We start from the raw sequence: 15,270 nt of genomic DNA on the forward strand, positions 1-15,270 counted from the left end.
CAGGGAAGGACTAGGAGTGGGAAAGAAGCGGCCGTGGCCTTAATTAAGGTACAGCCCCAGCATTTGCCTGGTGTGAAAATGGGAAACCACGGACAACCATTTTCAGGGCTGCCGACAGTGGGGTTCGAACCTACTATCTCCCGAATACTGGATACTGGCCGCACTTAAGTGACTGCAGCTATCGAGCTCGGTAAATATTACTCTTACTGTTCCACAATTTTTCTATTATTATCCTGCTTGTCTCCAGTGTCCATTTTCTTGGTATTTTTTGTTTATACATGTTCTGATTCTTCTTCCTTCTATTTTGAGTATCCTTTCTATTGCTGCAGTATTAGTTGTTTTGAAAATAGTTACACTAGCGTATGTTATTTCTGGTTGTATGACTGTTTTATAATGCTTTACTTTTGTGGCTATGGTCATTTTTGTTGTATGTGTTCTTGGTGACATATTGAGCTTCGGTTAATTGGTTTATTCCATTATGCCATGTTTGCTTTTCGTTAAGGTTGTATGTTATAATTTAACCTAAATATTTAAATTTGTCTACAATTTTGATTTCCTGTTCTCCTACTTCGATTTTCTTTGTGAGTGGTGGATCAGTTAACATGATTTCTGTTTTCTTGAAGGATATATTTAGGCCAATTTTTTGTGCTATTTCCTGTAGTGATTTAATTTGTTGTTGAGTTTCATGAACCTTCTTAAATAGGAGAGCAAGGTCATCAGCAAATCCCAGACAATTTTATTTTATTTCCTTAATGATTTGCAACAATCCCAATAAGAACTCAATTTATTTCAAAATCTATAAAGAGCGACCTAAGAGATAGAAAATGACGAAGTTCCCATCACTGGTTACACACATCAAGATTTATAGTACCACTCCATTCCCTAGAAAGATAACCTCATCTAGGATGCACGCAGTGTACAACTAAGTACCATAGTCTTTATTATTATTATTATTATTATTATTATTATTATTATTATTATTATTATTATTAACTATATTGGCCACATTGGACCACTTGAGTTGCTCCACATTCACTTTATTTTCAAAGGTTGTACTTTTTACAATGGGCTTAAAGTCGCACCGACACAGATAGTTCTTAGGCAACGATGAGATAGGAAAGGGCTAGGAGTGAGAAGGAAGCGGCAGTGGCCTTAATTAAGGAGCCCCGGCATATGCCTGGTGTGAAAATGTGAAACCATGGAAAACCATCTTCAGGGGTGCTGACAGTGGGGTTCGAACCCACTATCTCCCAAATGCAAGCTCACAGCTGCGCACTCCTAAGCGCACGACCAACTCACTCGGTAGCTGTACTATTTGGTGCTTGTGATCTGCCCAGTACTTTTTCGTTCATTCCAACTGTAATTTTCTCAATTTATCTGAAATCTCTAAAGCCCTCAAAAATTTTCAGCAGATATTGCATATAGAAGGGTTATTCCTGTGTAATTATCTGGTCCGACTCGTTGGCTGGTCAGCGTACTGGCCTTCGGTTCTGAGGGTCCCGGGTTCTATTCCCGGCCGGGTCGGGGATTTTAATCGCTTGTGATTAATTCTTCTGGCTCGGGGACTGGGTGTATGTGTCCGTCTCAACACTCTCCTCATCATATTCAGACAACATAGTACACTACCAACCACCACAGAAACACGCAATAGCGATTACATCCCTCCATACAGGGTTGGCGTTAGGAAGGGCATCCGGCCGTAAAACAATGCCAAATCCACATGTGCGACGCAGTTCGCACCCGCGACCCCACAGGTGTGGGAAAAAGCGGTAGAAAAAGAAAAAGAAGAATTCCTCTGTAATTATCTGGGTTTGTGTTATCTCCTTTTTTAAATAATGAATGGATTATTCCTGTGCTCCAGAATTTTCTCTGTGATCCATATTTCTGCTAGATGTTGGAGATTTATTACTGCAGATTTTCTGGCATTTTTCCATGTTTATAAAAATAGGTTTTCACCACATGCCTTGTAATTTTTTAGTTCTTTTATTGCGAGTTCTACTTTGTTGATGGTTGGAGGATCTATTGGATCAGGGGTGGTTAAAATGGGTGTGTCAGTGTTAACTTCAAATGTTTCTAGAGTGGGCCATTGCAATTTAGAAGTTTGATGAATGTCTATGCGAGGACCTCTGCATTTTCTTTGTTCCTGGTTCATTCTGTATTTTTGAAGATATCTGCCAATAATTTTATAATAATTTTGCAATTTCTTTTCCTGGAAATCCTATTCTATCCTTTCTAGGGTATTTTAAACATGTTTACGTTTTGTTTTATTTTGTTTATTTTGTTTCTTTGTTTTATTAGTTACCGTATTTCACGGCATAATCGTCGCACTTTTTATACCAAAATTTTCGAAGAAATTTGTAGGGTGCGACCATTATACGATGAATATTTAATACCAGTATTTGTATTACTCAAAAAATGTATTTATAACTAAATTGTATTTGATACAAATTTAAGATGCACGTAATACTCGCGTTTATACATCAAAATAATTAAAATAGTCTAAAACAAAATTCATAATTTTTCGCAACAATTCGGCGAACGTTTTTCCAACCTGAAAATAAAAATGAACGTATTAAGTTAATTTGTCATTAATTTGAGTATTAAAGTTAAAATATTACACTTGCAAAAAATTATCGCTTTGTTGTGAAATGCGGACTTACCGGTACGCAATTTATTCCAAATCTTCGGTGTCGCTATCGCAGGTTTCGCTATCTGATGCGCCGTCCTCGCCTCTGTTAATACCAGTATCAGATTCTTCGTCTCCCTGCCACACTGCGTCATCTTCGGAACCGTCTAGTGCATTCGAAATCCCAGTCCTTTTGAAGCTCTTGGAGACTAGTTCAGGTGGTATAAGATCCCAACTCTTCTTCACCCACGAGCATAACAAGTCCAAGGGTGGACGCCTGATATTTCCGGCGGGCGTCAATTGCTGATCGCCGCTCATCATCCACTCGTTGTAAAATCGACGTAAGTGGTCTTTAAAGGGTTTATTAACACATACGTTTAGTGGCTGCAAAGCAGATGTTAGGCCACCAGGAATGACTATCTGTCGTGTCTTATTTGTAGTGAGAATTTGCTTCACTTCGTTCATGAGGTGACCTCGGAAACTATCTAAAACAAGCAGAGCTGGTTGTTTTAGTAGTGCACCAGGTCTTCTATTCCACACAGTTTTAACCCAGTCCAGCATGAGTTCTACGTCCATCCAACCCTTTGGTTGCACTCGTACATGAATTCCACAGGGAAACTGTATATTCTTAGGCATCGTTTTCCTCTTGAAAATGATGTAAGGCGGCAACTTTCTCCCGTCAGCTGTAATGGCTAGCATTGCCGTGCATCGCAACTTCTCACTACCGCTGGTTTTCATTAATACACTCCGTGATCCTTTTAGCGCAATAGTGCTGTTTTCACTCACAGAAAATTTTCTTTCAGCAGCTCTGTTACCGTGCTGTTCAGCGAAGGCAATTACGCTTAGCTTGAAGCCCGCAGAATAGTTTCTATATTTACCCATAATCGCTTATAAATGCTTCACACGTTAATGTTTTGCGATATAAATGACTTTCCGTAATTGGTCACTATTAAAACAAATTATTTCTGCAAACACCCAAAACACAAATTAAAAACTTAAATTCTCACGCACACATGTCTACAGTAATCACGTAAATCTGAAACAAATAAATGCATCTGTGATCTGTCCATTCCAGAGCAGCCAATACTGTTAGGCAGCAAGGAAGCATGCAACAATTTATCAGTTTAGCTCGTTGGTTGCGACACACTACTGCGCTTGCGCAAAGCTCGCAAACCGGAGCTCTAGCTAGCGCGGTGTAAATCTACTGTATAGTTGACTGTATTCCGAGACGTCAGTAACAAACATTCATTTTTTTCAATTTCTTTTAAACATACGGTAATTAGGTTAATATTTCTTCCCAGTTATTGATGATTTTACATTACATTACTGACGAGTTTATAAAATAAAACTTTAATACCATTGGATAATAATTATCTTGACTGCTTGGATAAAAGTTTTCATCCCATGCCCGGACACTTATGACGTAGTAGTAAGATAAGAGTCTAGCGATGACAACTGAGATATCGTAAATAATTCGGCTGAATAATTCCGTGGAAATCTGCGTTATCGTCTTGGATTTCACTTCGTGCGCAATAACACAGGAGCCGGCCCCATGATGTAGGGGTAGCGTGCTTGCCTCTTACACGGAGGCCTCGGGTTCAATTCACGGCCGGGTCAGGGAATTTTACCTGTATCTGAGGGCTGGTTCGAGGTCCATTCAACCTACCTAGCCGGTATTTCCTGGCGACGTTGCCGATAAGCGATAACGTACAGCCTTACGTATTTCAAATGGGAACTCATAATATGTAGGTGGTGAATAAATAGTACACTGTCTCGCGACCACGTTGTCAAACTGCCGATAGTCTACCGGTAAGCCATGCGTCGTACATATATCGGTATTATTTATTTATACGTTGTGCAACATGTCGCAAACGTGACTGTGTTGCCAAATTGCCCATAAACCATACACGTATTTAAATTGTGCATTCATGTGCAACTTACGTTGCAGTTCCATTTACCTTTTAACCAGATTAGTGAACAAAATTTGGACGTGCGACGATTATGTAATTAAAGATTTAAAGTCCGATTTTTGTATTGAAAATAAAGGATGCGACGATTACGCGGTGGCGACGATTATGCCGTGAAATACGGTATATATAAATTTGATTCTTCTAACTTTTGGCCTTGATTGTTTATTCAGACTAGGTGTTTTCTCTCTATTGCCTAGTTGCATTCTTCATTGCATCATTCACGTTTCTTTCCGGGATTCACTGGAGCTAACTCTTCTGCTATCAATTTTTATTTTGTGCTCAATTCTTCTAATGTTTTGGTATAGAAAGATCATTTTCATTTTATTGAAATACTCCAAAATTTTTGTTAATGTAGTAAGGTCGAATTTTCTCCTATTTTTATTTGGAGTCTTTCTTTTTTTATCATTGTTGTTTTTTTTCTGATCTTTACAACACAGTGGTCAGACCAAGAGTCTCCTCCCCTAAGGACTTTGACACTGGTAATATTGATAATACTGGTAATATTAATTTGACTTTGGTAATATTTATCCATGCAGATGTGGTCTAGCTGCCATTCGCCTTTTCTAAAGTCAGGATGTTCCCATGTTTTTAATCTGTGCAGTTTCCTTTTAAAGTATGTTGATTATGAGAGAAGGTTGTGGTTTCTGCAAATTTCAATCAATCACTGACCGTTTTGGTTTCTTCGTTTATGTGCTGGCTATTTTACAATGATATTTCTTTATCTTCTTTCTTCTCTCAGCTGTGCATTGAATACACCAAGGAGAATTTCAATGTTTGTTGGAGAGATATCAATTAATAATTAATCCAGGAGATCCCAGAATTTTTCTTTTCTTCTCTGTCCTTTAGTGTATTGGAGGGAGTGTGTGCATGAATAATTGTGTAGGTTTTATTCCCAGATTTCAGAGTTAGAGTTACAAGGCTGAGGGACTGATATTTAAATTTTATAACTGAGTTGATGATTTTGAGATTTATTAGAAATCCATTACCAAATTGTGGGCAATTTTTCATGTCTCATTCTACCGGGATTTCTTTATAAAGTGATATCATAGGGTCTTAATCGCTGTTCCTAATTTCCTGAAGCGCCATGATTAGAATTTTGTGTTTGTTCATGATGTCAATGGTGATCATCTTTAATTTTCCAGTTTGAGCCAGGGAGTTAACATGTGTCGAGAAGAATGAAGTCTGTTTACGTTTAATTTTTTGTATTTTTGTTGGTTGTTGGGTTATCAGACGCTCTGATCTGTCATAATTTTTTGTATGACAGCCACCGAATTTGAATACCGTCTTCTCTGCGATTTATTATTGCAGACGATGGAATTATTCTTCAAAAGACCTTTCATGGTCGACTAAGTAAGGTGTCAACTTGAGAATAATAATAATAATGCCGGCCCCGTGGTGTAGGAGTAGTGTACCTGCCTCTCGCGTGGAGACCCCGGGTTCGATTCCCAGCCAGGTCAGGGATTTTTCTGTCAACCTAAGGGCTGGTTCGAGGTCCACTCAGCCTTCGTGATTAGAATTGAGGAGCTATCTGACAGTGAGATGGCGGCCCTGGTCTCGATAGCCCAGAATAACGGCCGAGAGGATGTGTCATGCTGACCACACGGCCCCTCATAATCTGCAGGCCTTTGGGCTGAACAGCGATCGCTGGGCAGGCCAGAGCCCTTTCAAGGGCGTTAAGTGCCGTGCGGTTTGGGGTTTGGTTAATAATAATGATAATAATGATAATAATAATGTTAATGGCTTTACATCCCACTAGATAATTTTTACAGTTTTCGGAGAGGCTGGAGTGCCGGAATTTAGTCCCGCAGGGGTTCTTTTCGTGCCAGTAAATCTATTGATAACCAGGCGAGTTGGCCGTGCGGTTAGGAACACGCGGCTGTGAGCTTGCATCTGGGAGATAGTGGGTACGAATCCCACTGTCGACAGCCCTGAAGATGGTTTTCCGTGGTATCCCATTTTCACATCACGCAAATGCTGGGGCTGTACCTTAATTAAGGCCACGGCCGTTTCGTTTCAACTCCTAGGCCTTTCCTATCCCATCATCGCCGTAAGACCTATCTGTGTCGGTGCAACGTACAGCCACTAGCAAAAAAAAAAAAAAAAAAATCTACTGACATGAGGCTGACATATTTGAACATCTTCAAATATCACCGGACTGAGCCAGGATTGAAGCTGTCAAGTTGGGGTCAGAAGGCCAGCGCCTCAACCGTCTGAGCCACTCAGCCCGGCTACCTTAAGAAGAGGACAAAACCTCGAATTACAATTCTGAATGTTATTCAGAAAGGTGAATTATACTAGGCCGCTCCTAACAAGGAGTACAGACACCTGTTGCAGCCACTCCTGACATGGAATACAGACACTAACATATAGGATTTCAGTGGCATTTCTTCCACTGTGGGGGACCAGCACCCCACCCAAAGGAACTCATCCGCCCGAAACCGTTGGCCCCTTTGGGGAACCGAGTTAAGTACCGCCGCCCGACATTGGCGTAGAGATGCTGGTTGTGCAGTCTACTCCATTACCATAGCAGACTGAACCAGCCAGACACTTAAGGCCGATTGCAGAAACGATGATAGTTTTAAGCCTTAGACAACATCTACCTAAACAACATCTAAATCGAGCACGATCTTATATTGCATAAACAATGTTCAGCCAGTGTTTAACTAGACATCATTTACACGTTCAATATTGGTTTGAAAATGGAGATAAAATATCTTTCATGCAACTCTTTGCTTGTCGCAACCAATGAAATTCGTCGGTGCGCACGCCGAACGCTAGGCAGCTGTTCTCTTCCTCAATATTACTCATATATGGCTGAGCATGACTTGCACACAGATAACAATATCGCTTTCGGTGGAAATTAAATATCATATATTATCGACACTAAAGCGACTCGCCACCATAAGGGGAAGTGTAGCTTTGATTATAGCGTTGTTACGGTGAGTGTAATATACTCATACATAGCTTTGACGAAAGGAAGATGAAACAATAGCAATGTGTAACTGAACGAGTTGTACGGGTCATACAGATATAGCTTGCATTCTGGAGTTCATAGGTTCGAAACGCACAACCAGTGGCCCTGAAGATTTTATTTTAATAGCGGGCGAGTTAGCCGTGCGGTTAGGAGAGTGCACCTGTGAGCTTGCATCTGGGAGATAGTGGGTTCGAACCCCACTGTCAGCAGCCCAGAGGATGGTTTTCCATGGTTTCCCATTTTCACACCAGGCAAATGCTGGGGCTGTACCTTAATTAAGGCCACGGCCGCTTCCTTCCCATTCGTAGGCCTTTCCTATCCTATCGTCGCCATAAGACCTATCTGTGTCGGTGTGACGCAAAACAAATACCAAAAAAAGAGAAGATTGTTTTCCGTAGTTTCCCTATTTTTACACCAGGCTGTTGTTATGGCCTCGGCTCTTCTTCCCCAGTCTTTGCCTTTTCCTATCTCATAGTTGCCGAAAACATATCTGAATTAGAGTGATGATTATATCTATACTAACATTATAAAGAGGAAAAATTTGTATGTTTGTTTGTAACGAATAGACTCAAAAAGTACTGAACCGATTTTAAAAATGACTTCACCTACAGAAAGCTACATTGCCAGTGAGTAACATGGGCTGTATTTTATTTTCAAAACGATTTGAGGTGGGGGGGATGAGGGGGAGATATAAAAATAATAGGCTAATATAGGCAAAATATCGAATTTGTCGTATAAGGATGAGACAAAGCTCAATTTAATCCCCTTGACGCAAAGAACAACACTCTGTAAGCCCTATGGGCCCGAAAACCATGTTTTAAGGCCCTAAAACCAACCATTACGGAGATATTGGCATCACACTACCCCTGCTCTAGGAATCGGATAAAGTAATTAACTGCCGTAACCATGGCAACGTCACCTCCAGGATTCTACAGCAGCGAAATTATCTACAATATTTCACAAAAACCTAACATGTTACAGACATGAAAATTGGTATTTGGAATCTCCTTTTAAAAATAAAAGAACACAAATGTTCTTTTTCAGTAAATCCACTTAAGGGGGGGAGGGTGAACAGAAATAAGGAAAGAGTTGAACTGTTAATATGAGGATACATATATCTCAGAAAATTAATATGTTACAGACGTTAAAATTGGTGCTTGTAAACTCCTTTAAAAGTGAGCACACTTTTTTTTGGAAAATCCACTTAAGGGAGTGAAAAGAATAAAAAAGTGGGGGAGTTTTTGAAATGAGTATCTTCTCCTATCGCTTTAGCCACACCTGTGGGGCTGCGGGTGCGAACTGTGTCGCACACGTGGATTTGGCCCTGTTTTACGGCTGGACGCCCTTCATGACGGCAACCGTATGCGTAGGGATGTAATTACTATTGTGTGTTCCTGTTGTGGTTGGTAATATGGTGTGTTGAGTGAATACGAAGAGGATAATGTTGGGACAAACACAAACAACCTGTCCCCAAGCCAGAAGAATTAATCACACGCGATTAAAAACCCCAACCTAGCTCAGAATCGAAGCCGAAACCCTGTGAACCAAAGACCTCGACGCTGACCACTCAGCCAAGGAGTGGGGCAGTTTTTATAATGAGTATATCTACATTATATCTCATAAACGTAACATGTTACAGACGTGAAAATTGGTATTTGTAGTCTTGTTGAAAAATAAAGAAACACGTACTTCTTGTTTTCGGAAAATCAAGCTGGAGATCGAATATAAGTGAAGAAGGAGTTGATTTCTCTTTACGAGGATACTTATATCTCAAAAACTAAGATGTTACAGACGTGAAATTTGGTATTTGAAATCTCCTTTAGAAATAAAGAAAACATTTTTTTGACATAAAAGAGGACTGTTTCTCGCACATAGAGTTCCATGTCCCGTGTTTCAGATTTAGGTCTGCCAGCAGCTTGGTCATCTTAGCCCCAAAAGGAAATGCCACAAACGTGGTTTACAAAGAGGTTCTGGGGTAAATGAAATGCAATTTTTCGGTGAGTTTTATACTCTAGGGATTTACAGATAATGTCTTAGTGCAGTACCGAGGAAGAAGTAATTTTTATCAAATTACGAAATCCTTGCGAGCAAATCCGTGGGTAACAGCTAGTATTATATAAACCACATAAAACCTACTTTTTAGTTTTCACTATTATGTATGCTTACTTGGCAGTAAATGTAAGTGAATACCTCCCAGTTGATGTATGTGACAGCCCCCTGACGATTGGGACAACTAATTTTGGCGTGTATGTAGTCGAAGTGACCTATAATTCCATGGAAATTACCCCGTGTATAATAAAATATATCGGTTGCCAAGAATTGTGTTCAAGTTGACAGTTACAAGAGAGTCCCTTTGTCAGTCTCAAGAAACAAGTCTCTTGAAAAGAAAAATCTTATTTTAAGCTTTACCTCCCCGTACATTTCAAAGGAATTGCTGCGATTTTGCAGTAGGCGACCCACAGACCAACCTTTCTTCCTGGAATCGTCTCAACATGATAATAAAAATTACATGTTTCATGGTACATAAACTTTGACTGTGATTCACTCCTCTCATTTGAGGTTAAACAGTGTTCTCGGCAGTGTTTAAGCATAGCCGGTTGAACATCGGTTTTAGACAGTGTCTAAGTGATAAATAACGTCCCTGCAATGCAGCCGCCATACTTAGGCATGGTTTAACCATTGACATCGTCTAAACACCGTTTCTGCAACTGGCCCTTAATTTTTAATGTGACAAGTCTTTTAATGAAAGAAACTGAAACAAAAATAGTACTAAAATGCTCATTTTTACACATTCATGATTAAAGTGACTCACAGGTATTGCTTCATGAAGGATATCACGGACTACATGGAAGCCAATGATCTGCTGACGAGGGTTGGGACAAAGGTACATGCTGGCTACTTTACAAAGTAGTAAAAGATTGTCTTCTTCTGTGGACCATTCAACTCGCCTGAAAAACAAAATACTGCCATGAAAATCATATCTCAGAAAGCACATAACATATAAATAAACTGGACTGTTTCAGAATACTAACATATTCCCTCAATCATCATCTATTCGTACACTAATATACAGCAAAAGGATATCAATTGCTATTTACAGACTGTATATTCAGCACTGCTAAAAGAATGAAGAACTAATGGTTATTTGTGGCAATTTCTGTAACTCAATAATCTATGTAAGAAGTAGGAGGAGAGTTTAACACTCAGCATAATAAAGTAGCATGGATCAATGAAATTAATATCAGACAGAGAAGTACAGGGTCAACAGAAGTGTAAATGGCTTCAAGCAACAATGAAAATGACAAGATATTCAGATGTTATCTATTCGGATAACACCTGTAAAATCAGCGCTCATTGAGCCAGAGCCTTGTGTAAGAGTGAACGAGCCCACTCGCGAATGAGAAGTAGGGAAAGGCATGTCCAGCATGTGTTGCTGGAGAGATAACATTGACCGGTGTGACAGTCAGCTTTCTATTGGTATTTCACCTGCTTTTATCTATAAGGGAAAGGTGTAAGAGAAGGAAGAAGGACCACCAGTCATGCCGTTTTAATGTGTTGTGGGTCCGCCTCCGTAGCATAATGGTTAGTGTTATTAGCTGCCGTCCTTGGGGGTCTGGGTTCGATTCCCGGTACTGCCAGAAATTTAAGAATGGCAGGAGGGCTGGTATGTGGTTGAAATGGTACATGCAGCTCACCTCCAATGGGGGTGTACTTGAAAAGAGCTGCGCCTCGGGATGAGGACACGAGTTCACTTCACTTCAATGTGTTATGGGAGAATACTCTCTTTTTGTAGCTGCTGGTGACAAAGTTCAATGTTTTTTATACCGCCAAATATTAAAGGGCAGCAAGAAACCACAATAATGTGCCACAATGAATACAGCAATAATGCATACAATGGTTTAACTTGTGAAGACTGCTCTAAGAAGTTTGATGGAGAAAGCACTTTGCACCCTGAGGTTTCTTGATCATTTGATGAAATAGCGTTCTTTAACTTGTTTTTGTTGGTGCATCTGTAACAAATGAAAAGCCATTGGAACACTGTCTAGCCGGAACGTTCCACTATGGTAATCGAGAAGACCATACAGCGAGCGACTCAGCCCTGAGTGTTGGGTTGCGGTAAATAACCTGACTTCACAAGGATGCCAAGAACATCAGGTGGATGAGCTCCTTCAGGTGGGGTGATGACCCCATCAGTGGAGGAAATTCCACTGGAAGCCATCTCACCATGTCTCATGAAGCTTCTTTGAAAGGATCAAAGTATAGGTCCATGGTACTCTACTGACTGCCAATATCAGCAGTAGGACAGGTGGTGGATGAACTCGACGGTAGAGTCGACGGCAGCCTCCAGGTCTCAGGTCTCAGCTAGACAGGCGACAACGGGCTGTAAAACATTTTGTCAAACCATGCCGACCATGAGAGTACGACATATTTGTAGAAAGATAACTGACGGATTGCATCCCCGCAAAAGTGAGGTAAAAGCTAGGGCAACTGCTCTGGGCAGAAAGCAGGGAACATGTTGCCGAAGTTGAGCATTGGCATGCTCACCGCGAAAACCTCCAAACTAGCAGATATTCTAGAAATGTGCCAATTGGACAATCTCAGCCTTCATCACTTCGAAAAACTTATCCCAATGGGTGAAAGAAATGCTTACACTTGCATTCTTATGCTCAGCCCCAAATTTCAAAATCTTTATTTCAAGATTTACTGCTCCCAAACGGCAAGTCATATCGACAAACGGATTGCGCCATCAGATTGCCTGTTTTAGTGTTCTACATGGTTGTTCCTATGACATTTCCTTGTATCTCCTATATTTTGAGAGAGATTGAGTTAGATACTTTGAAAAGGTGAAATTTGGATACAGTTTTCAAACACTGCTTTATTTTTCAGACACGTATGTCGCAACTGGGATCATAAAATTTGGCTAGCATATGGCCACTGGTCGTGCCAATGTGCATGCTGAATTTGCTGATTCTATATTTCCTACAAGTGTGTCAAACTATAAAATATATGTGTAAAAATATTCAAAATTTAGCTAAAATCCAATGCAGCTCTATCTAATATATAAGGGATAGAGATACGACTAAAAGTCATAAAACCAAAGTTGTAGATAGATCTCTCCAGACTGGGTGCGATTGTGTTACCTGTTTTGTAACACGACTTACTCTTTAGCCTCTAAATACCAAATACCTTGAAACAAAGGTCAGCACAGTCATTAAAATTGCCTCCATATTTCAATATTTTTTGGGGGGGAAAATGTCAAACATTTGAACATTTTGGAATTTTTCCGTCGGTATCAGGCTAACAGCAATCATTGCCGCCATCTGGATTGGTGGGAGGGGGTTAAATTAGTACTTTCAGGAAACTTTCAAGGCCATGAAAACTGTAGGTCATCCCTTTATAAAAGTATACCCACTGGGTGAAAGAAATGCTTACACTTACATTCCTATTCTGAGCCCCAAATTTATAAATCCCCCAGCCTGGCCCCCACAGGGACTTAGGAATTTTTTATTTTTCTAGGGATGCCGAGGTCATCAGCTACTCTGATACAGAGGCCTCAAAGTGCATCATTAATTAAGTCTATTTTCATTTTTATACCTTTAAAGATCACTCCAAAGTGACTTCCATTTTTATATGTAAAATTAACTGAAATGAGTTTCAATCCCTTACTGAACTGTAACACAAATGACGACCCACAAGACGACCCTCCAAATCCTATCAAAATTAATACAGGAAGTTTTTGACCTGGCAGGAAGTGAAGACAGAAGTACTGTTGCATTTTGGTAACTTTATAATGATGTTTGTAGTACATGTACCTGAACAGTACAGTATTGGCACGTGAAGCAACGTGACTAGTCAATGACGCTTGACACCAAACTTAAGGTATTAATTGGTAGAAACTAGTATCTCATTTTGGCATGAACCACCAGACCATAGCACGTAAGTCGATGAAATAAATAAACTCCATTATATAAAAAGGAAATTCAACCTCCTTATTGGAAATTACAAGCACAAACTTTGTAGCGATAGCAGAGCAAGGAAGCAGTGTTGGGGAAAAAGGAGAGAAATCCATGGTAGGTACAAAATGATTAATAAAGGGAAAACCAACATATTGAAGAGGAACAGATGAATTTCAATAAACATATTCTAACAAATATATTTTGTTTTCATAATGAGTGATAACAAAAGAAAACATTTACAATCAAAATTTTTGAAATAACAACCAGTTTCAAAAGGTATAAATTCTATCCATTTGACACCAAGAAGGAATGCATCACAATGAAGCTTTAGAATACAATAACTAGATGCTGAAGAATTATATTCTAACAATTTAGCACCAAGAAAAAAAATGCATTTTGTTTAGATACAATAACTAATTTCAAAAGAATTGGAGTTTAACAATTTGATATACAAGATTTGAGATCAAAGACCACAATAGGATCACACCTCTAGGGTGTTTAAAAAGCATATAATTAAAAGAGAGAATGTCACAAAGAAAGGAACAAGACAGGGAGGGGGGAAGAGGGAGAAAAGAGATCGAATCCTGCAAGTGTGTAATTAAGGGTTATAAAATTAAAGGAAAGCACATGAACGCGGTGCACTAAGTTTTTGCTTTAGGTAATTTAAACAGAGTTTTAAAGTTCTTAACCACATCTTGATATACAGTCCAACATGACAGAGTTAACTTTAAAGAGACAGAGAGTTTAAGTACTCACTTTTAAAAGATGAACATAAGTCACCAAAAGGCAGCAAGATAGGAAGTTTGATACAGCCTGACGGGCAAATAGGAATGTTAAAGTTCCTGCGTGAAAGTGAGAAAATAATTCATTAGCTCACCCAGTCCTCATGCTTGATGGATTTTTCCAGACTGATGGAAAAATAATAAAGTCCGTACAAGGAACACGCACAAAAATTGGAGCTCCCTCTACTCCAAACCACAGTCGAAGCCAGACTGATTTCACAGGCCCATTTATAGGAGGACGCGAGGACCGTCCTCAAACAGGAGGGAAGTTTGATGACATCACAGATGATGTAGCGCAGAAACAGCTGAAAAGACAGGCTGCTCAGTATGTAGCGGGAGCATGATGATGGCAGAGCACGAGGCAGGCGAGAAGATGTGGGTAAGAAACATAAATTTATAGAGTGCATACAAAATAAGAACCTCGATCTCCACTCCCCTACTCCCCCCCCTCGTTGCCTACCCCGCACCAGAAAAAGCAAGGAAGGGGCATAATATAACAAAAGAGGTTATGATGAAAATTTCTTTAGTTGTGAAAAGTGAGCCTGTTTAACATCAAGTGGATTAGAAACAAGTAGAAGCAAAGCCGTAACAGAGGAATGAAAAGAAAGAATACAGTAAGGGCACAACCAACGAGGGCAAAGCTTAGCAGAGAACTGATGCTGAGCAGAACTTATGGGATGGTTTTTTAAAAGGACAAGATCAAATAATTTAAACCTAGCTGGACGAAGACGAGCGTTACAAGTCCGTTTATGAACATCCCATGCCTGATGAAACTTTTGGAGAGTCAATTGGAGTTGAGAATTAGTAAGTAAATGAGAAGGGGTATCCAAAAGTGTAGGTAAATCACAATTTAAAGATAGGGATGTATGAAAATCCCTACCCAAAAATAATTTAGCAGGGGAAAAGGAGGTAGAACTATTAACAGTAGCGTTCAATGCCAAAGCAAAATGAGGGAGTTCAG

General features: G+C 39.8%; 1 protein-coding gene across 1 annotated transcript in view; it reads right to left on the reverse strand.

Annotated features, from left to right (window-relative positions):
• The window catches only part of LOC136857680 (general transcription factor 3C polypeptide 1), a 340,092-nt gene that overhangs the window by 142,151 nt on the left and 182,671 nt on the right, over nt 1–15,270 (reverse strand). Inside the window, exon 21 of the mRNA XM_067136529.2 lies at nt 10,383–10,518. Within this exon, the coding sequence (XP_066992630.2) occupies nt 10,383–10,518 (136 nt within the window). The remainder of the gene's footprint in view (nt 1–10,382; nt 10,519–15,270) is intronic.

Source organism: Anabrus simplex, chromosome 1 (genome assembly GCF_040414725.1).
Source record: "Anabrus simplex isolate iqAnaSimp1 chromosome 1, ASM4041472v1, whole genome shotgun sequence".
Taxonomy (NCBI): domain Eukaryota; kingdom Metazoa; phylum Arthropoda; class Insecta; order Orthoptera; family Tettigoniidae; genus Anabrus; species Anabrus simplex.